General features: G+C 37.3%; 1 protein-coding gene across 1 annotated transcript in view; it reads right to left on the bottom strand.

Annotated features, from left to right (window-relative positions):
- Window positions 1-21620, bottom strand: part of JAK2 (Janus kinase 2) — a 57057-nt gene extending 35437 nt beyond the window's left edge. Inside the window, exons 1-7 of the mRNA XM_076362823.1 lie at window positions 21536-21620; window positions 16923-17173; window positions 6402-6525; window positions 5490-5607; window positions 4744-4889; window positions 3050-3371; window positions 547-666 (exon numbers count right to left, since the gene is read on the bottom strand). Coding sequence (XP_076218938.1) covers window positions 547-666; window positions 3050-3371; window positions 4744-4889; window positions 5490-5607; window positions 6402-6525; window positions 16923-17142 — 1050 coding nt within the window. The 5' untranslated portion in view covers window positions 17143-17173; window positions 21536-21620. The remainder of the gene's footprint in view (window positions 1-546; window positions 667-3049; window positions 3372-4743; window positions 4890-5489; window positions 5608-6401; window positions 6526-16922; window positions 17174-21535) is intronic.
- Between the last annotated feature and the right edge of the window lie 5196 nt (window positions 21621-26816).

The following is a 26816-nucleotide window of genomic DNA, read 5'->3' as shown; positions in this document are numbered from 1 at the left end:
GCCTGACTCAAGTGCAATGCTGGAGTTCAAACTGAAACACCTTAACTTTTTACATTCATGCATAAAATACTTTCTTAAGATCTTCTTCCAAGAATTTTAAACAGTAAAAGCAGTGACATTAATTTTGTCCCAATACTCATTTTCGGTGTATCTTTATTCCTTCAGAGCATTTTGAAGCCTTTTTCAATGTGTTGGTCACTGGTAGACAGTTTACCATGACAGCGTGGAAACAGTATGCTCGATAGCTAAAACCACAGACTCAGGTTTAAGACTTCAATAAAGAAAAGAACCAAACTGTGTATCAGAAACTACCCTCAGCTATAAACCTCTATTTCTATTACAGTCCACGCCCAGAGCTTTGAATGCAAGAGACCTTTGGTGTTCCAATACACCGCTTACACTGCTGAAACGCATTTAGTTTTACCTCATGCTTAATTAACATGGTAATTAGTTATACAATGCTATAAATACCACAGCAATTACACAATCACACAGTCCGCTCAAAGCAACATCTATTTGAAAAAACAGCAAGCAAAGTAAACAGACCAGATTCTTGCTGTCTTGTTTGTGAATGGTGACAATTCTTCTCTCACTGGAGCCTTCTTGGCTTGCTTGTTTAATGCTGACATCAATGATATCAGGAAAATCACAGTATGTTTGTAAGTCCTGCAAGAAATATTGGTTATATAATGTCAGTAATAACATAAATAGCAACTAAAAAACCCCACCTATTTGCAGCATTAGAATTCCTACAACTCTGAACTTGTAAGCTAGCAACAAAGAGGATCATAAAACCTTAAATATGCCATTACAAATAAAGAAAGGAGGTTTGTGTTTATGGGACCATCACTAGGAGCATCAACTAAAAGACGCACAAAGATCCAATAACTGTGAATGGAAATAACCATGTATGGGTTGGGGTTTTTTTTATTGTAGATATTTCTTTGCTCTGTAGTATTTTGTGAGGATTAACAATGGAACACTTTGATTAATCTTTGGGGGCAGGGGGGGCCTTTTTTTTTTTTTTTGAGAACTTATTATTAGCATCCTGATTAAAGAAGTTTAGAAAGCCTGTTAACAGTTCAAAATGTCATGGCTTCATTCAGAGTGATACAAGCCGCAAAATCTGCCACCAAAGAGATGGACGTAGTATGAATGAAGAAAGGGTCTAAGAGAAGGTTCGCCCATCAGCCATGGTCATCACTGACTAGGTAACTTGAAGCACCGATCCTAATTACATGGGAAATCCAAGCCACATTTTCCTTTGATAGCAAGTTCAGCTAGTTTTTGATACTATGATATTCTGCACCACTTCCTTCAGTCTTTCACAAGTCAAATTACATCTTATGAATCATACTTTGTTTTGTTTTCAGTAGAACTTCAGATGCTAAGTAACGTCCTTAAATAAAGGTAGGTTTATCTATCTAAAATTATTCTTCCAAACAAAGCAAATAGATTTTATTCAAGTCAGAATACCCCATTTATATGGCTGCAAGTATATCCTAATACATAAACAGGTATAATAATCAAGGCTGTAAGACTCAGTGGTTATCAGCTAGAATAAATCAGCTCAAATGCATCGAAGTCCCTGAAGCTCTATTTATTCATCTGGTTGTTGGAAACATGAACTAGCAAAACAAATTTCTTCACAATCTACCCCACATGTGTCATTCCTGCCTTCAAAAATATAAAAATTTTGTTTCAATTCCATATCTTAATAAAGATTCATCATTATAATTTGCTGACACAAGGGTTATCATCACATTTACAAGCAGCCTTATTCATTTACTAAGTTTTCATAACCAGTTTTATAAACAGTTTCTGTACCAGTGAAAATATATGCAGCCTACAACATGTCTCTGTCAAGAAGTGGGATGATAATATTATTAATTATGAAGAAATAATTTCCTCTATAGGAAATATGATCAGTTTAAACACTCTTACTAAAGGCTTGGTTGCCAGGCCCAAACAGCATAGTGTGCATAAATTTTGTACACCTAAAACTAGAAATTGCAAAATCTGACATTTACGTTAGCTCCCGCCAGAGCAACTGGCACTTACAGGCAACTTAGGAAAGGCAGAGGGCTGACACATAACAACTCTGAATGAGGTAACTGGACCTAATGTCAATCTACAGATATTCTAAGAACACCACACTTAAAAAATCTGGGTATGTAATCGGATTTTTTTTTTTAAGTATTAAAAAAAAAAAGCTTTTTTACAAATTATTGTAGCACACTGTAAAAATACAACCTTTTGTAGTTTGGTCTTGACTGCTATATATTATGCATCAAAACTACCAAACTAATGGATGCAATTATTTTGGAAAATTGACATGAGCTCCACTTTGCCTTTAATTTTACCTTTGGAAAATTCCCACACTTTCAATGTATACTGCTATGAGTTTGTATCAGATTCTGGTAAATTTGACAAAATGAACAGTCACGCTGGGAAATCACACAGAAAAGAATTATACTGATAAATAAAAATGCAACAGCACATGATTACTAGCACTTATTGGAATCATTTAGTATCTAATTCCTGATCAAAGAGTATATGGATTCCGCAGTCACAGAAATGTTACTTTAAATTTGCTAGCTCAGACACTGGTAGGAGTCTAACTGCAGCAGGAAAGAGGTACAGGGAAATTTACCTGGTTTTTTAAGTCCTTAAAACCCTGCTTTCAAAGAGAATTTGAGGATTTGTGCATTTTACCTATACCTGGGGGCAGGGTCATTACTTTTCCACATTGATTTTTTTTACAGTAATAAAGGTCCAACACTGAATTTTTCATTTGTCAAGCACAGAAGCATTACATGTTCAAGTATTGACTTTCTTCTGATACTTCAATAAAAAACCTGATTTTAAAATCCTGCACTGTTTAAGTCAATACATTTCTGTGAGCCTCAGCTATACGGAAATTGTATCATCACTGTGAAGTAAAATTTACCTACCAAATTTACCTGGGGTAAATCAGAACTGCTAACATAAGCTAATCACTCTGTTACATGATAAACTGCACAATTATTAAAATAATAAAAGAAATTACCTGCTCTGCCAGTGTCTCACAGTCTTTAAGTTTTCCTCTTGAGCACTGAATTCCACCATTTCCAGTTATTACAATGGTTGCAAAACTTTCCTCTCCAGAAGGATCTCCACCAGGTTCTTTTACTTCAAAAACCTCTGAATAGAAGGCAGACTGAAGGGTTTCCAGATTTATAAGATACTTAAGTTTCAAGTTTCTGGCAGTAGCTTTGCATTGGCCAAACTGTTGTATAAATTTGCGGAACCTGTACCTTATTCTTTTTCGCGTCAAAATGTGGTAGTCTTGGATTTTTGCTCGCACACATTTAGGCAAAAACATTTTGTAGCTGTGAACACATAACCAGCAAAAAACTACTAATTTTATCCATTAAATCCAGCAAAGATAATTAGTTCTGCGCTAGACAAGTCAACATAAAAATATCTTTTCCTCCAAGTGTAACCTTATTCTTTAAACTGTACAATAACAAGGATCTTTTCTTCAATCTGTAGTACGTTCTTTCAAATACAGCCTTGCCTCTTCTTCCATTTTCCATTTTTTCCCCTCACTTAGTTTCAACATATATTACATCATGCATTTTCCATAAATCCAGACATGTCTGTTCTAGTCATTACTGAAGTTTTGAGGTAAGGCAGCAGAAGTAACACAGTTGCTTTGTTTGGTGTAGAAGCTAGAAAGAGGATACTGCATGGATAGAGGCAACTACACGGATAGAGGACAGATTCCCTGGCTAAAAATATCGGTGGTAGAATACAGTATTGCGGTTGGTTCTTACTGAAGTTCCTATATCAGAGTCTATATTCTATCAAGGGGCAAAAGAGTAGTTTGTCACCTGCAATCAGCTGGTCAATTCATTGTCTCATTCTGTTTTTTAATTCTCCTGCTTGTTTTCATTAGACAACAAGCATTAAGTACTTAAAGCAGGGACAGAATTAACTCAGCTGGAGTGGAAACTGATTAGGTTGATAAACCAAAGTGAACTGATAAACACAAAGCAAGTTTAGCAGAGATCTGCCCAAGATGGTTAAGACCCTGGAGCACATGATATGACAGAAGAGGTGTAAGGGAGCTTGATCTGTTCAGCCTGGAGTAAGGAAGGCTCAAGTAGGGTGTTCTACTAATTGTCTTCAACTAACAGATGGTTATGGAGAAGACTGAATTAGACTCTTCACAGACATGTACAGTGAAAGAACAGGAGGCAACAGGAATACAGTATCACATAGGAGACTGATTAGATACGGAGAAAATCTTCCTCAATGAGGGTGATCATACACAGGACAAAGCTGCTCAGACATATGGTAGAATCTCCATCCCTGGACATTTTCAGAACTTGACTGGATGAGGCCCTGAGTAACTTCATCTAACTTTGAAGTTGGCCTTGATCTGAACAGGGGGTTGGATCTGATGACTTCCAGAGGTCTCTCCCAACCCAAATTATTGCTTACATCCCTTCCCACACGAGTAGCTGCTGCCTTACTCTCATTAAGAGAACCAAATCCATGTACCCAAAAACATGAATGGGCATCATGATACAAGCTTTCTATTAATTTCTAGTTCAAACTATAGGTAAGTTTATGGAATCATTATGCTAGAATAAATCAATTGCCAGCAGCTGAACATCTCCTCCCAGATGCTAACGTGCAAAAATAATGTTTTTAGATATCAGACAGGTGTGATACAGTTATGAAGTATGGAGTCACCTGACTGAATTGTAAATAGCCAGCGGGGTTTGGTCCTTTTCTTTGGCCACTCTCATCATATCCAGAACAGCCATTCCAAGGCATTCTTCTTGTGTTTCATGAGTAACAGGCATCTGTATCCATCCATCCAGAAAATCATCTCGCCACTGAGAAAGAAAAATGCAAGAAAGCAAATTAGAACTGTAGCACTGCTGCTCATCAGTAAGTTTTTTGGGGTGTGGGGGTTTTTTTGTTTCTTGGGGGGGGGGGGGGGGGGGGGCGGGGTGTTTTTTGTTTGTTTGGCTGTTGGTTTTTGGTTGTTTTTTTTTCCCCCCCCGAAGACTGCATTCTTCTGAATTAACCCCTTCATCCACAAAAAGCTGCACATGTTCATACTGGATACCAGCTACCATCATGCTTAGAAACACTGTTTTAAAAATATTTTGTTTCAAATCTCCAAAAAGGTCCATATGGGGAGGATGTTGTTCTAAATTGTGTCAGTCCAAAATGAAAGTCACACTGAAAGATTTCCACATGGTAGTCGCACAAGAAAGGAGCTACACGCTCTCACTGCTCTCCCCACAACTGCCCTTTGAGCTTCATCCATTCACTCCAAATACACAGTATGACACAGAATTTAATTTTCATCTTGAGTGGGCTTCAAGCTGTCTAAAGAGCCTACACAGCTACTATCAGAAGACATGAAAGGGAATAAATACTAACAACCTTTACCAATCTGCATTAAAAAATAATCAAGCAAATCATACCTGTGCAAATAGGTAAGACATGACAAGATCATCAAGAACAGGGCTTTCTGCACCTCGAAGAATGCCATACCGATATGCTCTGCTGGTGCCATTGCAATACCAGTGGGGAAAATAAAACCTGTTAGGAAATATTTAAACAAACATAAACAAACATATACTTTCACTTACCAACACCAGACATTATCGCTTTCATAGTATGTAATTAGTGTTGGCTGGTTTGGAGGACCAATATGAAGCCCCAATTAGTCAATGGAAGGCTTTGGATCCAGTTCTTGGTGTCTTAAAGTACTACAACATTTAAGCAGGGTGATAAGCTGTACTGGTAGGAATGAGGAGCTCTGCAAAGTTATCCTCACTAATCAGAATATAGAGAGTTTTGTGTTACTGTCATACAGTTTCCTTTGGGACAATTCCTAAAGCAACATTCACACCACATTATGCAATGTAAATAAACAAAATCTTTTACATAAGGAAAACTGCGACTGCAGCTTTAGATGTCCACATTAAAAAAATCAGGTTAGAGAAAAATGGTTCTATTGCAGACATCTGCCTGACTACACAGGTTAATTACTCTGCATTTCAGAACTGCCACTGATTTCAAACAGGCAAACACAGAGGAGACGAGATGTATCATTATTAAAAAAATACTATTTTTACTTCTGCTATATTTTTATTGTTTGTTTCTTCAATCCGACATGGAAAACATATGGTGTATAGACAATCGATAAAATATGCTATTCAAACCTACTCCAATAATTTTGATTCTTTTATCTATCTCTTATCCAGATATCACCAACAATCTGTCCATAACTTCTTACAGAAACTATAGTTCAACTAATTATCTTATTGGTTGTGTTTTCTCACATAGTTTTGTTTTACCATGAAAAGTGCGTAACATTTGATTTAGATTACCTTATCCGGTAAATTAGGATGAGTCTGGTTGCTTCATCTACATGGAAGATGTGATTTGGGGGATACCACATTCTCTCTGTTTCACTCATGAGTGCAAACAGGTTATGATACACTGGCATGATACCTGAACAAAGAACAAAGAAGCAAACATTTATAGGAAAATGTTTTCACAAAGAATCAACTTTAAAAAAAAAATATTCTGGGTTAGAAGTGGCAGATTGGCACATGTTCTCCAACTACTCATTGCACTGCTCTCACTGTCGACAGCATTGCAGTCATCACCCCATAACCTGCAGACTGTTTTTGCTCATTTATTTTCTCATTTTTCCTTTACATTCTCTGACTGCAGACTGTGTTCACCTGTTGTCCTATACTTCACTATTAGATTACAAGATTTTCTCTGTATGGCATTTAATACAATGGCTTCTTAGCCTATCAGTTTAGTAACAGCAACAACAGTACATTACATTTTCCCCTACCTTTTCCAAAAACAGATCTAGGCATTGATTCTAAGATTTCAGACCGATGAAAAATTAGAAGTAAAGCAACAGTCATCATGACTAGGACAACCACCTGCCATTTACATTTTAGTAGCTCAGTTGAGAACAAAACCAAACATATATTGTTAATTAAAGAAAACTGGAAAATACTTTTTTCCCCCTCAACAATTCAGGATTATTTTAATGAGAATTGACAAGCAATCCTACTTATGGAAATCAGTCGAGCATCAACTCTTCAGCAGCACCAGAATTTTAATTTAGCTTTGGGGCTCCTAGCTAAAAGTACAGCCCAATGTAAGACAGATACCACAGCATTGTACTATGCTACAGTGTTATGCATCCATGCAATGCCAGTGCTACAATTTGGAAAACAGGTTAAATGCCTGAGAATTGACAGCACAAAAGGATGAACTTCAACCAAGGACAAACATATTTTAAAGACAGGAAGAGATACAGGTCAGAGAGTAGGATGAAAATTACAGTGTGAAAGTTACAGTAGGTCATAATGAAAGAAAACTATGTTTACATTAAAGCAAGACACTTTGGAGGAAGACGACAAAAAATACTGGAAAAATAACAGATAAAGAAAACAAAAGTAACTTAAAATTATGTTAAGAGACAAAAGAATTATGGGAAAAGGCAAAATATTCACAACCTTGCCCAAAGACTTAGAATGAAATCATAGAATTTCACACAAGAAACCAGCGGGGGGAAAAAAATCCCTTATTTATTTCTTTCTGTTCTGAACAACAGCTAGGTAACTACTGAAGAGGGCAGACCCAAATTTCTTTCATCACATCTAAAGTGCATGTAAGAATCAGTTAGAAACAACTAATCAACTCCACATATAAAACTGCATAAGCTTGTGGAACAAAAAGTAATTCAGTCTTAAATAACAACTAGCTTAAATTTGTTACAAAATGGGGTTTGCCTCTGTAGGGAGGCAGTAAGAGGGCTAAGAACAAGAGGTCTATTGTGCAGATGTCAGATTAAACTCCTGAAATCTACAGCCTAACCATCTGACACTTGTTTAAACTAAAGCTCACCAAGATATACCAGAACTACAGGTCCTAACACATGATTTTTCTATGAAAAGGAGTCACAGACTTACAGGAGACTACAGAAATAGAAAGAATTATGTGAAGTAACCGAAGATAAACCAAAACTAAACAAAACCCCCAAAGGAATAACCCTGAAGGGATTAGTAAGTGAAAGATTTGCTGTAAATCTAGATGTTGCAAATTTATGGTGCAGTAAGACATATTTGATCCATCAGAGATTTGAGAAATATCAAATTAACTCATTTTATGGAGTTAAAAAGAAAGCTATCCCATGCAACCAAACATGGTTCTCATTTGATGTGTGAAGTGGGATCAACTAGACTACATTACAGATCAGTTGTCTATAAAGCAGTAACAACTGATTTAGCAGTTTTAAGGCTGCGTGGTGTCTGTATTCCAAATAATTTCAGATCAATTACAGTGTAATGCATGTGAATCACTGGCCTATTTCAGGATTCTAGCCAGATGCTAAACACCATTCAAGGCAATGCTGAATATTTACCTAGTCTCACTAATACATTTACCCTAACTATTAACAATCCCATGTAAGCACACTGAACAAGAAAAAATTTGCAAGTCATACTCTTAAATTCAAATGTTAAGCTGCCATATTTCACCAAATACATTACAGACACCACCACCCTGCCCTGCCTCTCAAGAAAACCAAACCAAACAAACCCACAGATATTAAATCCAGATCATATCATTGCCATTCTGAAACTTTAACTAAGCAAGGAACATGACTTTGGAATTCCCACCACAAATAAGAAATGTTGGCATTAACAAAAAAAAAAAAAAATCCAAAAAATCCTCTTTGCTGTTTTCCTATGTATGAAAAACAAACTGTGCACTCATCCATCCATCAATACTTTAGGATTTATAATTCTGAATGGTAACTTGTACCTTTCACTGCCAGTGCTCAATGACATAGAGATCATACATGTTTTTCAAGAAAAGGAGTTACACGTTTTTTTCTTTTTCTCTCCCCCTTAAGAATTTGCATTTGTGCCAGAATATTACTACACTTGAAAAAGTTCAACGTTATACAAACAGAGCAAATCCCCTTACCAGTCTTGAAAATTGTCCACAGACGTCCGATGAAAGCAGAGACACCTGAAACATCTCTTTTAATGTAATTCTTACCAGCACTATTAATTGCAAGGACTTTTCAAGCGAACGATAACTGCAGTATTTAAGTGCTTTCTCCAGAAACAAGGAAAACCAAAAGACTGGGGGTGGGGGTGGAGGTGGGGGCAGTGGGGAATCAAAGTCTTCTGATGAAGCCTAGACATGTTGACAATAGTGAAAACTTCTGAGAAATATATTTTCATCACAAGTAAAATCAGAAAAGCTGTTCACAAGAGGTACTATTGTATGGCCAACTGCATGAGATTCAACAAGGCCAAGTGCCGGGTCCTGCATTTCGGCCACAACAACCCCATGCAACGCTACAGGCTGGGGGAAGAGTGGCTGGAAAGCTGCCTGTCGGAAAAGGACCCGGGGGTGCTGGTTGACAGCCGGCTGAACATGAGCCGGCAGTGTGCCCAGGTGGCCAAGAAGGCCAATGGCATCCTGGCCTGTATCAGAAATAGCGTGGCCAGCAGGCGTAGGGAAGTGATCGTGCCCCTGTACTCGGCACTGGTGAGGCCGCACCTCAAATACTGTGTTCAGTTTTGGGCCCCTCACTACAAGAAGGACGTCGAGGTGCTGGAGCGTGTCCAGAGAAGGGCAACGAGGCTGGTGAGGGGTCTGGAGAACAAGTCTTATGAGGAGCGGCTGAGGGAACTGGGGTTGTTTAGCCTGGAGAAAAGGAGGCTGAGGGGAGACCTCATCACGCTCTACAACTACCTGAAAGGAGGTTGTAGCGAGGTGGGTGTCAGTCTCTTCTCCCAAGTAACAAGCGATGGGACGAGAGGAAATGGCCTCAAGTTGCGGCAGGGGAGGTTTAGATTGGACGTGAGGAAAAATTTCTTTACTGAAAGAGTGGTTAAACATTGGAAGAGGCTGCCCAGGGAAGTGGTTGAGTCACCTTCCCTGGAGGTATTTAAAAGACGTGTAGATGAGGTGCTTAGGGACATGGTTTAGTGGGCATGGTGGTGTTGGGTCGACGGTTGGACTCGATGACCTTAGAGGTCTTTTCCACCCTTAATGATTCTATGATTCTATACTAAAAACCTCCCCTGGATTTCTGCACTGCACTAACCATGCTATCAAATCAATCAATGATTAATTAGGAGAGGAGACAGCGACTCAGACATAAAAAGCAGAATTATTCTCTGCTTTGCTTCTCCAGCAAGGGCTATTAAATTTTCTGAGCTATTGCAAAGACAAAAACATTACTATCTCTTGGCAAGTACTTTATTTAGTACATAAGGCTAAATAAAGGAGCTTCATCATGCTATACAGACTGTCAGGTAACATCATGAAAGGCTGTAACACAGCAGAAGTTTATTCCTCAAACTTCTACCTCAAGCCTAATAAAAGAATGATTTGCATAGTAGTTTCTTCCTTTCCTTATTATGATTTTAGAGCTCCACATCCAGACAAGTCACATTACTTCATTTACCCTGAAGCAGCTATGGAAATACAGTTTTTCTATATTTCCTCCTTTGTTGGCACTAGGTACCCTTTCACCCATACAGTATGTTTTCATTAGGTAATGTGTCTCTGTAAAGAAAAAATAAAAACGGAAACTGTAAATCACAAAAAGCCATGACACCACTATGAAATGTGGAAGCCATGTGTAGTCCACAGTAGAAACAGTGTCTTATGAAACTGTCAATTCAAGCTCATTAATAAATCACTAGACATGTACAGATGAAAGCAATTAGTTGCAGGGAGTTAATAATTAGAAACAATTAAAAAATCTCCAATTTTCAAAATCCAATACAAACATTAGTCAATTCTCACATACAACTGTCAAGCAAACAATCTAAAACTTACCAAGTCTTGCACATACCAGACGAAAAATTGCTTGGCTTTTTTTACATAAAAATAATCTCTTACCCCCATCTTTCATAGAAACTGAAGGCTTACAGAACTCTGACACCACATTCAATGTCGCTATCCTGTCAACAGAACATTTTCTGAGTAGTTAATCAAAGCCCACGTTTCCTTTCTTGGCAAAACACTATTGTCCAGAGTTCTGACTATTCCATTCCTCACCTTTGGGGGGGCGGTGGAGGGATGGAGGGGGTGGGGGTGTGTGCAGATTTTCAGGAAAGGCTATCACTTAAGAAAAAAAGAAAACAAAACCCAACTCCCCCCAAAAAATGTCCCAACCACCCCAAACCCACAATAGGCAGTTATAAGCAATGATAATTCTGAGCCATGTGAATTTTGGAAATACAGCATGTTAAGGATAAATCTGCTTAAAATTCTCCAGCTACTAACAAGGAATCTCCTCTGAACCATACAAGCAAAGAGGTACTACAGATCATCACAATCATCGCATTATGCAACACAGTCACTCCCTTGAAAATGTTTAATTGACTGCAGACACTGTCAGTGCTTAGTCACATTAAATGTTTTGAAACAGTAATTAAAAATTCCCTGCTATGGTATGGCTTTCTGGGAGGCACCAGCAGTTTTCAAGGAAAGTACCATGGAACTTCCAATCTATTTGCAAATCAGATGGGTGAGAATTAAAAGGTTCCTAGGTGGAGTTTCAGAGTATCAACAATAAAAAAAAACCACCAAAACCAAACCACAGAATCCAACAAATTCAAGGTCGTCTGTTAACTGCTAGCTGCCTGTAACTCAGCAACCCAGTCAGGATTATCAAACTGGTTCCCTCTTGGGATTCTAGCTCCATTTAAAAGTTAAGATTTCAGGGTTTAACAATCCTAACAGGAGGGGGGAAATCAGAAAAGCCTGTCAGAAAGTAGATAAATAGTCAGATACGTCCTACAGAAATTTAGGGTTCATATACACCAGGGGGACAAGCCATGGCAGAAATGCAAGATGATAAACAAAACTGTGCTCCTTGGTTGACTTTGCCAAAACATTTTTTAGTGTGCTATTTAAATGTTATAGTTACATTTGCATACTCTGCATACATTACTACTAATCTATTGAGATTTTCAAGAACATGACACAAATTTATTTGGCTAACACCAAAGCAATGCTTTGCTTATAATTGTAACTGTTTTAACTGTGATTTACAAACTCACTTGCCTAGTGTAATATAACAATATCTTCACTTTGTTAACTTTACTTCAGTAACAATTTGGATTATACATACAAGTGATGCATTTATTTTTTACTCATATTATTCAGCCAATAGAATAAATCAACAAATTGTTAGTTTAAAAACTGAAAGAAAATTATTTTTCCGTGTAATATTGGTCTAGTGTATAATGCACTATTCTGGTAAGTTACAGTGTACAGTCCACAGTTGTTTTTTGTTTGGTTTTGTGTTTTGTTTTTTTTTTTTTAATTACTTTATCAGATGATAAAAATTCTCAAAACCACTTACAACAGAGTGGGCAGTATCTTATTGCAATATTATTGGTATAGCGTAGTTACACTAATATAGTATACAAAACATCCTTCTTTCTGTATACAAATAAATACATCCAAGATTCAAATTCAAAGACTTCAGATGTTCCCAGTAGTCTGTATCTGATTTACCTACACCACACCAAAATTCAGTTCACGTTATTTTTCAATTACACCTGCTAATTTTTAAACACATATTTCTAGATTTTTTTCATAATTTACACTTTGAGTAAAACTAAAATTATAAACAAAGTTTATAGTTACTCTGTAAACAATCACATTTATTTATTCTGTACAATATCACATCAAGCTTGCGTTATCACTCTCTCACATCAGCTCTGGTGGCCTTCCTGAACCATTACTACTACTTGTGTTCAAATGGCCTTGACTGCTTGATATTTTTATAAACTGAATGTAAACACATTGAAAACAGCTTAAAAGAGAAATTTCATTTAAGATCATTTGAGAGAGGGGAGAAAACAAAAGGGTTTAAGATCATGATTTGGGAAAACAAGTCTCTGATACTGAATTTAGAAGACACATCTAACACAATGATTTTGTAACCTCTAGAACAATTTCTCCATCATATTTCATTTCCACCATCAGTTAGTTCCTCTAATACTGCTTTCTCTCTTAGGCTGAGAGCAAAGATTTCCCTTGTTTTTGGTGTGACATTTATAATTTTTTACATGGCAAGTAACATAATAGTTAACATTCAAGAGCTGAACCATGACACTGACTAGTCAATTTAAATCTTATTTCAAGACACTTCATTTATTCTTGCATTTCTGGTCAGATACTCAGCTTCATGTTCAGACAGTTTTCCATATAAAAAAAGAACCTACAAAAAGTTTCGTATTTATTATATTTTTCCAAAAATTGAAAGTTGTTTTTAAATAAAATAAGAAAAGGCTTAGCTTCTGCATGCATGCCTCAAACTGGCATGCAACTACAGAACAATATTTAGACAGACTAATATTTATAGCGCCAATACATGCCATCTACGACAGATCTAAAGTCAAGTCCGCATAGACTGGAAAACCTTCAGTTGTTTGAACTGTGTAAAAGGTACATAACAAGACTGTCTCTGTGACTGCTGATGTTTGCCTAGATCCAGTCCTGCTTGCCACCTATAACAGTCATACTTTGATGTAACCATCTCTGCTATCAATAGATCTAACAATTGCTGAGATGATAGAGAAAGTTCATTAACAATTACCAAGTTTGTTATATTTTGGACATGCCTACTACCTGAACCACTCTCTTCTTTATGAAGTGTTCTGATTCACAGCTAACTCCCGAAAGATGAGTTTTGCCAACATAAACATTATTTGACTGTATAGGCTTTGCAGACCTACGTGTTCTGCCGTACATCCACAAAACCTCCTAGAAAAAACAGAAACTACTAAGAAGTGGTACCTCATGATCTAAGCACTAACAACTGTTATGAAAGAGAACAAAAACCTGCAGCCATCTCAGCCTTTTCCACCAATTTAGAAAGAAATGAAGTTACAAATTCCTTTGAGAAAAAGGTTGTACAATATTGCTATAGTAGCTGCCAGGCAGAAACCACTCTTCAGAGGACTTTGTCTACCTCAGCTCTACAAGGACAAAGGCTCAACATGATAAAACACTTTATTTATACAAATAAGCATAAATCACTACCGATACACTTTAGAAACTCTGGTGAAGAATGCTGAAACAATAGAAACAAATATAAAACCAACTTAATAAGGAATACTATTCATACAAAACTATTTTTAATTTACATCTAGGAGCTAAGTACTAGTCATACCAGCAAAACAGAAACTGGTACCTCAGAAAGCTAGAAGCCTTGAGAAGAATTGGTGAGGTCTGACAAAACAAGCAATAAAGTCTTCAGATGATGTCACGAGAAACAAGACTAACTGGATTTGTAGATTAGCAGGAATTGGATTTTGTATGCTTGTGATGTGGGTGAGAAGAATATCATACATGGCCTGGGCTGCACATTTTCCTGGGAAACTGGAGATAGTGCAGAAGACAGCCAAAAAATTAAAAGTTATGACATTCAAGCTAAAGAAATCAATTTAAGTTTTACCAAAAAAGAAGACCTAAAGGTAATTTGGTTATATCTCCCTAGGGGTGGTGATGGGGAAAGGAGAAGAAAAACATAACTTGAACAAACGTCTGAAAACTGAAGCAAGGAAAATTCAAACCAGTGAAAAAGGAAGAAAAAGTGGACAGACCAGCAATAACAGTAGAAACAGCTAATCAGACTACCAAGGTAGTTACTATTCCAGTGAATTCAGACTAAGTTGGGAGATTTTTCTGGAAGCTGAGCTTTAACTAACTGATTCATTAGAAGGGTAACTGAAAAATTTGTGTTCAGATGATTTGTTATTCCCCTATCACAAAAAAACCCTAGTCAGACAGGAAGCAAAGGAAGCAAGGCACCTGATGTTATGGTTGATGACACAGTATATTCTTTCAAAGACCACGTTATTTTGAACATACTGAATTTGATGGATACAAACCCTCATCAGTTTAATATTCTGGCAAGTTGGTACATGACTATCTAAGTTAAACAAAGAAGCATTTTTCCCCACCACTATCTAGTAAAATTGTTCTCTATTTCACTCCCTCAGCAATACCCTCAGTGACTACAACAGTGTTCATTTCCATTAAAAAAAAAAAACCAAAAACTATCACCTAATGTAAAAATTCAATACCACATTAACACTCAGAAAGTGAAGAACCTCATGCGCCCCCACTGGCCTTGTAAACCTTTAGATGCTGTACCTGAGAGTCTGAACTAAGCTGACAAACCTAACAGAGGCAAAACTGAAGCCTAAAAAACATGGGCACCAGTGTTAAGAAATCCATCCTTATTACAGAAATGAGTATGGGCATATTTTCTGAAGAGGGAAGACACTTTTTTTTTTTTCTCCTTCAACTGGAGGAAAGAGCCTAAAGAACCTTGGGGACACAGTGGAAGATATCTGGAAGATCTTGATTTGAGTCACCATCAAAAAGATATCTTAATTTCAAGAACACTCCCAGGTCCGTTTCTCAAACTCAGACCTACAAGGTCATTAGAGCAGCAGAATCCCACACAGCTAAAACTCTGCAAACCTCTAAATACCATACTGCTTCCTCATGGTCTCCCAGAATGAATCCCAGGGAGTGCTTCTGCTGAACTCATTATATGTGCTTATCTGCCTAAAGCTCTCATATTACATGAAGAGCAACTCTATAAACTCGGATCTTAGTCAGACTCTGCCACGCCTAAAGAAGTCCAAAGAACAACAGTACTTAAACCCAGAAGAATCTTTGTAAACCTAGCATATACAAGCAAATTACCAACTCACAGCATGCAACTCAGTCAGAACAAGACACTCAACAGCACAGAAAAAACTGAGATCCCTCCCAAAAGTAAAGTCATTAAAACCGTATTTAAAAACAGTCTAGCAATCAAAAGACAAAAATCACAAGAGTATAAGATGTTTGGAGATAATAAAATGTACAATCAGAGTCAGCAGCTTCATATTTGTGATCCACTGGAAAAGAAAGATTTGGAATTATGAGCCTTTCTTTTCAATTCATTTGCACCTGAAATGCGGCACTTGGAAAGCCAGAAGACAAATCCAGCCTTGTACCACTGACAGCCCAGAAGAAGATATGGAGAAACTCTGTGTACATGTGTGTGTGTGCACATGTGCATGAGGAACAGAAAGAGAGTCAGTTTAATATCTGTGGTTTATTGGAATTAGTTTTTTTTATTCACAAATTCAACCTACTTTTGCAATGAAAGAAAGACGCATGCACAAAATGCATGCTTGAATTATTTTACTACGGGAATCAGCACCTGTTCAGGTTAAACTCTGGGTAAATGTAACAATTCAAAGGCATTCTTAGATATAAACGTATTTTATTTATTTATTTATTTCAAATCTACTACCCTGTCATTTACTCACTTTATTTCCTAAACAATTACAAAAAGCATTAACCACGCACACACAAGCAGTCACGTTACATCTAACAGAACAGTTTCCATCTGCAAAGTGATTAAGCATTTATAATAGACAATATATGCATAACTTCCAGGACCAATCTGTTTTGCAGGGTGGCATCAGAAAGTGATTCAAGCTATTTCCAGCTCCTGCTGTGAGTTAACTATGCAAACTATATCTCAGCTGAATGAAAGTCAACTGCCAGGTAAAGGATAGTATACCCTCAAATTATTTGAAAAAAGATGGCAATCACCCAATTATAATCCCAGTTTCACAACCATTTCGACAGGAACAGGTTTTGCAGCCTAGTGCTAATTACTTCTGATACTGATTACTTCTGAAAGAACAGAGAGATTAGCATTTCATTTAAAATGCCACCATTTTGATGAGCTCTGGATTATTAAAAACTTCTTTGCATTAAGCTGAATTTCACTCCTTCATTACCAAAACAGTTATGTATATACTTACCACAGGCTTTACAGGCAACAGTGCAAATCTCTTCTGCAACATATTCTCCAGCTGGAAATTGAAGGTAATCTCCTCCTGTCTTCCCAGGAGAATGATAAAGGTACACCTGAAGCAATGGTTCTGTCTGCTTGGGTGCACTGGTATTCCCATGGATGTCACCATTCTGGTGGACAGTAGAAGTTGCTGTACCTTCCATATTTGTCATTGTAAGACAGGCCATTGTTTGTTTTGGTTCTGTTCAGAGCATTTGCCTAAAAGAAATGTAAGGAGTACTTCTTGACTAACTGTACTTGGTTTTGCTTGTAATACTCCTATTTAATGATAGTACCGTTCTGACACAGGAAAAACATTAACAGCTGCAGACAAGAGAATGGCTTAGAAGGTTTACCAAAAGTTGAGTTTCTCTTTGATTTACTATATAGCCCGTCTGAAAAATAACAGACACTATGACAGGAAAAACAAAGATATTAATTGGGAGTCCAACTAGAGGATTTATTACCTCTCACTGGATTTTACAGAGTGTGTGCTCACCTGTCCAATTGAAACATGCTAGTTAAACCTGAAAGCCAAACTTTAATGATATCTGTGCAACTCATTATAATCCCAGTTTAAACGCAAAGATTGCACTGAGAACTTACAAGACAAAACAACTAGCTAGGTCGCAAACTGGCACTGATGAAGAGAAGGGTAGGAATAATACCATTCAGCTGAGTTTTAGTCTTAAGCAGACACTTAAAAGAAAACATGTTAACTGAGGTGAGACTCTTAAGTAAGCAGTATCTACAAATGGGAGGACTTCCAAGTCCTCTCCCTTTCAGAATAATCATTTAAGTCTATTCATAAGGAACTCAAGCTAAAAATCCTCTGATAAATGTAATCAAAGAAAAAAGAGACTAATAACTCAATATATAACCACACACAGTTGATAATGAAAAAACAAGTTTAAAAAAAAAGTGAGAATGACAGCATATTCCAAAAGCCAGCCAAAGAATGTCTTTGTTCTTCTGTGACTCCACCATAAATTTAATCAGTATAATCCATGCTTATGATAAAAGCTTTGACCACAGTCTATAAGGCTTGCTTTTATTAAAACTGATTCCAAATAACTACCACCTAGAATTCAGCATTTCATATTTTGAAAATGCAGATAGGTCTAAACAAGCCACAAGTTATAAAGATTTGATTTTCTTTAGAATTATAGAATGGTTTGGGCTGCAATAAGGTCTCCCCAGGGCCTTCTTTTCTCCAGGCTGAACAACCCCAACTCTCTCTCAGCCTTTCCTCATAGGAGAGGTGTCGCAGCCCTCTGATCATTTTTGTGGCCCTCCTCTGGACTCGTTCTAACAGGTCCACGTCTTCCTTGTGCTGGGGAGCCCAGAGCTGGACGCAGTACTCCAGGTGGGGTCTCACTAGCGTGGAGTAGAGGGGCAGAATCACATCCCTCGACCTGCCGGCCACATTTCTTTTTATACGATACAACTGGCTTTCTGGGCTGCAAGCGCACATTGCCAATTCATGTCTCATTTTTCATCTACTAATATCCCCAAGTCCTTCTCTGCAGGGCTGCTCTTAATCCATTCACCCCCCAGTCTGTACTGATACTGGAGATTGCTCCAACCCAGGTGCAGGACCTTGCACTCAGCCTTGTTAAACTTTATGAGGTTCACATGGGCCCAATTCTCAAGCCTGCCAAGGTTCCTCTGGATGACATCCCTTTGCTCCAGCCCATGAGCTGAACTACTAGGCTTGGTGTCATCCCCAAACTTGCTGAGGGTGCACTCAATCCCACTGTAAGTCATTGATGAAGATATTGAACAGTTAATAAAGATACTGAACATGAAAATGTTACTGTTTAACTTAAAAATATGTTTATTGTTTTGCATAGGCAGATGGGTGTTACATTCTTAAAGTGCCATTTCCAACAGATTTTGTTTTTATTGAACTATGTTGCTTTATCATAAAAGAACTGTTTGGAACATGACTTTTTAAAATTTTCTGCTCCTAACTACAATTACTGAGGAAAGGATGAGTGTATGATTATACGTTTATGTGGGCTAAAGATGACTTGTGCTACAGAAATGGATCAGAACAGTTAAGTCAGCAGAAAAAAAGGCTGAACACCTTAAAGGAGGAAAATATTAACTTCATGAGCTATGTAATAGACAAAAATATTCAATTACACACACAGGAGGATAAAACTATGCTACCATGATGGTAATTCTGGGGGAAAGCAAAAAAGAAAAAAGACACCATCACCAAGAGAAAAGTGCATCATTTTATTTCCCAAACTAAGCAACACAAAGAGCCAGTGTATCGCAGACCTATAAATCTGAATTTCTAGGTGCAAGTGTCCCTCACTACATTCCTTGGGCCCTGATCTAGGGGGGCATATGGATTCCCTATTCCTCATTCATAGAGCCAGCCACCTTTAAATGAGATTTGTGCTTTCAGGTAACAAGGAAGTGTTCAATTAAGAAAAAAAATGCATTTCTCTTAACCCATCAAGGAATTCATGTTTCTTAGAAGAAAATAACCACCACATCACTAGAAACATCATATTTAAAAGATTCCTTGCTACCTCTGTCAACAATATGTAGGATGTAGTATCTGTGCTCTACCACTTGCTTATACAAAACATTCACGCTTTAATGTCCAGAGGAAGCCTTCTTTAAATTACCACAGTAATTTTTCTAAAATACTCTAATATTAACCCTCCGTTGAATACAAACCTTCATCTGAATGGACAGATCCTGTCATCTTGGTCACTTGATATTATGTCTATCCAACACTGAATGGAAATATTGTTTATACAACTAACTGAAAACCTGGCCAGTTTCAAAAGTGAACTAAACAGACATGCTTATGCCTAGCTCTCCTTCATAAAGTTTGTATATTTACAAACACATTTGCCATTTCAAAAAAACCTCATAATTCCCTCCTTGTTTCTATATAAAAAACTCCATTAACCAAGAAGGGAACTTTGCTTAATCATACCTAAGAATGTGGAATATCACAAAGTGCAGTAAAAAATGCCAAGTAAATACTGTAACAGAATACTCTGCTCTTTTTGTTGCACTAATTTCAAAGGTTCCATGTGACAATGTGAAGAATCTCCAGAGATACTAGTTGTATATTTGTGTCACCACTTCAATTTAAATAATTTTCAAGTTTGTCTTTTATGCCAAAGTGCTGATGAAACAGACAGGTGAAAGCAAGAAATATCCCTAAATTAGTTTCTTCACCAAAAAATAGAAATCTCATTTTCTTGTCCTTTGTCCTATACATGCAAGTAAACCAGTTCTATGGACAGAGCTTCACATGGGCAGTAATTTGAACACATGGTCACCACTCACCGGTGGAGTGAAAGAGCTCATCATTAACAAAACTGCTGTCACCTGTATTTCTTAGTAGACAAGCCTCCAGTTGGACACACTTGGTTTTCCCTTCTCTGCTCCATCCAGAGACCATTGCATCAGCACAACAGAAACATTAAACATGACAAAAAAATGTAATTGCTGTTCATCCAGAGTATTTAAAATATGACCTATTCTTCTGACCATTGTGAAAGTTGAGCAATTTGAGACTAAATATACTGGGAGACATTAATCTACCTGTTTGCAGAACATATGAGTATCATTTCCTGGTGTATACAGAACAGATTTGTTATCATACTGTAATTCAAAACAACTTCTGTGTTTGTGTAAAGCATGCATATGTTCATGTAAAGAATTCCCATAGCTGTATAAAAGGATTTAATATACCCAGAATGGGAGTTTTGTAGGTAAGTTACTCACAGGACCACAGAGGTATTTGTTTGCCAAAAAGGAGCTATGTACCAGGTCCACATGCATCTGAAAGTGGATGTCTGACACAATTGAGACTCAGTGAAAGTGACAAATGGCCTGTCCATTTATACACATAACAAGAAAGTGTAACAAAATCTGGATGGAATATAAACATCTTGATTTGGAGATGAAAGCTACTAACTATAAAAGATCTGATTCTGGTACTGATGAACAGAGGATTTGATCCAATAGGATTATTTTAATGTTCCTAATCTGGATAATATTTCAAGTCGCAGCTTCTAAAGGATGAGATTAATCATTCCCCATATTGCTCTAACCACAAGCACCAGCAACATGTTTACATGCAATTCTCTGTTGCTGTCTGTACCTCCAATGCACCCAGTTGAGGATTAATTTTACCAGCCACACTGGGCTGCACTAATTTATATGGTTCTTTTTATGTCAACCAGGAAGAAGTTAATGAGATTGAAAACCACCACTTATGCAAGAAATTTCATTAAAATGTGGAGGACATAAAAAATCCTCATGATTTAATAATATGCAGCATTCACAGCCCCATTCAGAACAACATTTTTTTCTTCTTACGAACAATTTGAGCTATGGGCTCTACTAGTTTTGCAAACTCTAAACCCTCTTCTTGAAAATAATCCTCCCCCACCTTCAGTTTATGTCGTCTTTTTTTTTCTGGGTTTCTAGAGAAACCTCCAGGGCTAGGATCTTAAGCCATACCACTTCAAACATACAACTTTAGAGGTTCAAAAATCAGAGCATTCTCTCACTACCGATAAATCCCCAACGGTTAATTACCTTTTATCACTTGAGAAATCTCTGTGTGAAACATGAGATTGATGAAACCCTTTAAATAAGCACATCAAAAGTCACCCGCTTGCTGCTGGTATCCACAGGAGGTCAGACAAAGCAGGCGCACAAGCAGTGGTGGAACATAATGTATCTGCAATAAAAACACACTTAATATTAAAAAAAGTTAATGACTGTGAACAATACATAATGCATCATTATTTAAGAATTCGCATCTGTGTTTAGCTTCAGATAGAGTGATCCACTCCTATCTCATTTGCCCAAATTCCTGTCTTCTTTGCCAAGAACTTTTTAAATTTAGGTTTTTTAAAAAAAAATTTAAAACACATTTTTGGTACTATCTGAGAGTGCCTCTCAGTTCTAGCAAGAAATTGGTGTATGAAATAGACACCTGACTTGAAATATAATTACTGATATTTTTTTTGCACTCACCATGTTTTTTCTTTTCTGTGAATACAGCATCAGTTTAAGAACTGATTGATAGCATTACATGAAGAAAAGAGAAACGAGAAAGGAAAAGTAATTACAAAAAGAGACATGTTATGTTCACTTCATGTAGTAACACTCCCTTTAGCCAGAACAATTAATTCTATTTGAAAATTGACAACAGCCACTCATTTCAAGCGGAAGTTAACACCAAGTGTCTTGTAGCAGGAAGGACAAGGGCACACCCACCCTTGCTCTCTTTGCACAACATTTCTGTGGTTGCAAGAAACACCATTTGAAAGCACTTAAGCACAACAGCAGCTTCCTGCACCAGTGAGAAAATGATACATCCCCTGTTGTGACTCTCCCAACATAGGAAAGGGCCTGACAGAGAAGCAAAAATGCATTTTAAAACTGAATAAAGGGAACAAAATACAATGGAAGTTCAAAAGGGGCAGAATTCAGAATGGGAGAACTCTACAAGTTTTATATTTCATGACTCTCCAGACAGAAATCTCCCTGGACAGTAGAGAAGAGAAGAGAAGGTAATCAACACAATTTCCTCAGCACCATGTGCTGCGTCTACCGAGTATCATCAATACCCCAAGAAAGAAGAACCCATCTCAATGAGCAGTAAATTCAGCTTCTCTCCCCACTGAAGTCAGACTGTTACGGCAATGATTAGCGTTTCTCCCCTTGCAATACTGGCTTTAGAGATAAGCAGTTTTGCCCTGTTTGGACAGCTATGTATTTTGTTTGCACCTTCAGGGATTCTCCTTCAAATGCTGTCTAGCCAGCCCATTAAGATCTGATCCAAAGTCCAGCACAGTCAATGCAAGTTTTCCAGACCTGTATTACAGTGCTGGAGGGGGAGGGGGCGGTTGTTTGGGGCAGAGCAGTCTATCACTGACCTACTGAGCATGCATTCCATGCAGATTGATCTGAGAGCACCAGCTTCAAACGAAGCACAGAACCATCACCTGCTCATGCAGGTTTCAGACCGAGGGGCATTGCTGAGTATTCTAAATTATTTTCTATTTTAAAAGTATTGTTCCATGCTCAAAACTGCCTTGCATTCCACATTCCCAGTTGGGCTTCTGACTTTGAGCAAAACTGCATGAAGATTTACCTGACTGAAGTTAATTGTGTAGTTTTTCCATAAACTCCAGATCAATTGCATAACATCATTAGCTATGAGACAGCTGCTGATGAACTGATGGGACAAACCAGGCTAAGCTAAGAACTCAAGCAACTTCTACTCTCTGCCTAGCAGAGCCCAGTGGAGTATGGGTTGCAACATTTTGAATAAGCTCAGTGACACTGCAGCTTGCATTTCAACTGCAAAAATTGGTTTAAGCGGCCTAATATCAAGTCTATCCTTCTTCACATGACAAACAGAAAAAGCTGCTATGAATAAGCAGCTCATAGCTCTGGACAAAATTCAAGGAAATATGGAGATTAAAAACTCCAAGCTGAACAGGCTCACAGTGGTTATAGTAACATAGTTCTCTCTCTCCTTTTTTTTTTTTTAAAGAGAGACTCAACCACTTTTTCTTCTGCACATTTACAGACATACCTATTTATAGGATCTGCATCAAGACCTTATAAAACTATTCAGCTTACACACTTTCAAGGCTAAGTCTCATCTGGTGCAACTTGTTCTTTTAGCAGCAGAGTTGCAAAGAATGTTACCTACGTTCCTGGCTGTACCAACCTGACAGTGCACCATCTTGCCAGCAACGTAGCTCCCCCATTTACTCTTTCCCTCCAATTTGTTCAAGTCTACACCACCTTACATTTCTAGCAGCTACAAGGATTTAAATGCCCAATTCCAAAATGAACTTAGAGTCTAATGAAACTCAGTCAAAATAAATTAGTCCATCACCTCCAAGTTGCCATTACCTGCAAAGAACACAATATAGAATTTGTTATGCAGAGGAATTTCTACAATCTGAAACAGTCACTTCTCAGCAAGCCTTCAGAATTCCTACAAGTACAATTAGTTTTTATTGTGTCTCTGTCACTGAGTACCTTGAATACTCAATTTACTAGCAAGAGAGAAGAAAGATCAAAATAGTATTTTCTATTGACAAGTAAGGCCTTGAAGACATAGGTTGTCTCCCAACAACTCAACATGTTTATTGCCAGTAGACTAGGACATCGTGTGTAAACTGAAGATGACAAAAATGTGCACACTTTCCATCTGCTTATACACACATCCTTCTTTCAAGAAATTTGAATTAACATTGTAAACATCAGTCACGAAAGCCTTCCCAAGTACTGGTAGGTAGGTGGTTAAGATTGTAGGTAAGAGACTAGGAAAGTCTCACAAATGTGCTAACAGGTCTTACATTAGTCAGTAGTAATGGGAAAACATCAGTAAGTTCTAAAGAACTTGTGTCTCATTACAAGACCACCAAAACAAATTTCTTACCTCTAAACCCAAGATTAGACTACGAAGAAAAGTCAGTCAGTTTCCCACTTGTAATTGTTTTGGTTAGTTTGTTTGGTTTACACTTAATATGTATACTTAGTATTTAATTATAGTCTTCACAGTTCAGTTTGAATATACAGACAAATGGAGCACAACTGAACTTTCTCATAACATGCATCCAGCATGGCCTGTTATGCTATGAAAACTTTAAAATCTTAAAAAGATAACAATAGTATTCATATTCTACATACCACATGCAGTATTCCTTGAGTATCTGGTCTGATTTGCTTTGTGTATGCAGGTTTGTTTTGGTGGGTTTTTTTAAACACAAAAGTATACTAAATTCAAGGAACCAAATGCATCTGCTACTTTGACAGGCAATAGAGTATGGTATTTTTAAAACATCAGCATGTGCAGAAATGCCACTGCTCCTTAATGGACAAACAAGAGAGTCTGAAGTCTGTTGAGTCAGAACACACTACATCAGTTAGTATTTCACAAAAAATTCACAGCAACAGATTCACATCTTTCCACTACATATTCACAAGAAAACATTCTGCTGAGTAACTTTATCAAAGTACTCAACAATACCTTTAAAAATACTAAGCAATCTGGAAAAACTGAGAACTTTTCCCATTGCTTAGACAACAGATGCCAAGTTTACACATAAAGTTAATCTGTACTTTAAATGCATCATCTTCTACATTAAGGAAACTCTCTTATCTTTTCCCAGGTAATATTTGTTCTGACTTTAAAAACAACTTTCACAAAAACATAAAATATTGTATTAAAACATATTAAAAGATGCTTTGTAGAGAAAAAGTATGTCTTCAGTTTTCATGGTCTTTTTCTAACATGCTCTGCCTATTGGGGGATCTAAAAGTTGCCCTGTCACAAAGTAAAGCAACTGACACAAGAAAACAACTTCTCATACAAGAAACAACTGCAAAAAGTTAAGTGACTCCAAAGGAATTTTCCTGTTTCATCAGCTGTACATTAATATCACACAAGGATTTTTAATGCACCAAAATTTGAATGCACATACTAACAAGCAGGTACAGAAGGAAGATGACAGACTAACATATCAATGACAAAACATATGCTAAAAAAGTGGAGAAGCAAAGATAACATTTGCTTACAGTTTTCACTTGGCAAACCACTGCCTGTATCAGCAATTCAGCAAGAGTCCATGAACTTTTGCACAAGGAAAGAGTAATGATCCTGGCCTGATCCGCTTGCATGACACACAGGGACTAAATGGATAGAAGCTGTTAGTATGAGGATTTTAGTCTTTTCATTCTGATTAGGAATTAAAAAAAAATCTGGATTTCTAAATTCTTCACAACAGAATGAAGCCCTTGCTCTAGCTTATCCTGGGAAGAAAGCTACCTGGGGGTGCTGTCAGAAAAGCAGAATGAACAATACATCCTAGAAGCCTCAGCACCACAGTAACCTGCCAAGTAGGTGAGTTACCAGAAAAGCAATCAAATCAAAGACCTGTGCAGAGGCAACAGCTCTGCTTAGGTTCCATCAGAACTTTAGCAAAAGTCGGTCCATATCTGCAAAACATTTCAATTTCACCATGCTGATAAATTTCAGCAAAATACTATTTCATCAGAAAATTTCCAAGCAATTCAAATGGTTGCCCAATTGTTTTGGCAAAGATTATCTCCCAAGACAGTGGCATCTGAGGATCCTTAGTCTGTTCAGAGCCACCATTATCTGCACAGCTTTATATGCACAGAGGACATAGGAAAAGTAACCACAATAGGTCAGAAAGATCTTTTGCATGAAGTATGTGAAAAATGTCACCAATTTCCTATGATTCCCTTACACATATATCTCAAATTCTTTTAAAGTGATGCAATAAAAGATAACAGCAGCAAAATTAGGACTAAGTGACATTTTCACAAGTATGCCACATCATACTAGACTGTTTCGTGAACTGTATTGAAAACTGAATTCTGTTTAATAGCTCAGACCATGAAATAAGGGTTAATTAGTAGAGCATAGGTCTTCCTTAATTGACACTCTGATTTTTTTCAAAAAGACATAAAATAATTGCCAATGCTCCTATGTGCAAGGAGCAAATTAACTCAAAAATGTTTCTGAGGATTGCTCGCTACTAGTCTCATTCTGCCTGGTGGCTTTTGGTTACAAAAAAAAATGGAGAACCACTGTCCTACATTGAACAATCAAAGCACTGGCTTCTATGTAAAAACAACTATGAGTGGATTACCAAGAAATTAGGAGACAACAAAAAAAGGTTAAAAAAAAAGGTCACGTTTCAAAGTGAAAAAAACATCCCGACTCACCACTGAAACAGAAAGAAGTATTTTTCTATTAAAAGGAATTTTTGTTGAAAACACCATCTAGGGGAAAAACCCTTCAACAACCTCTAGAGAATAC

This window comes from Aptenodytes patagonicus, chromosome Z, assembly GCF_965638725.1.
Source record: "Aptenodytes patagonicus chromosome Z, bAptPat1.pri.cur, whole genome shotgun sequence".
NCBI lineage: Eukaryota > Metazoa > Chordata > Aves > Sphenisciformes > Spheniscidae > Aptenodytes > Aptenodytes patagonicus.
The sequence above is the reverse complement of the archived record's forward strand: the minus strand, read 5'-3'. Positions and strand labels throughout refer to the sequence as shown.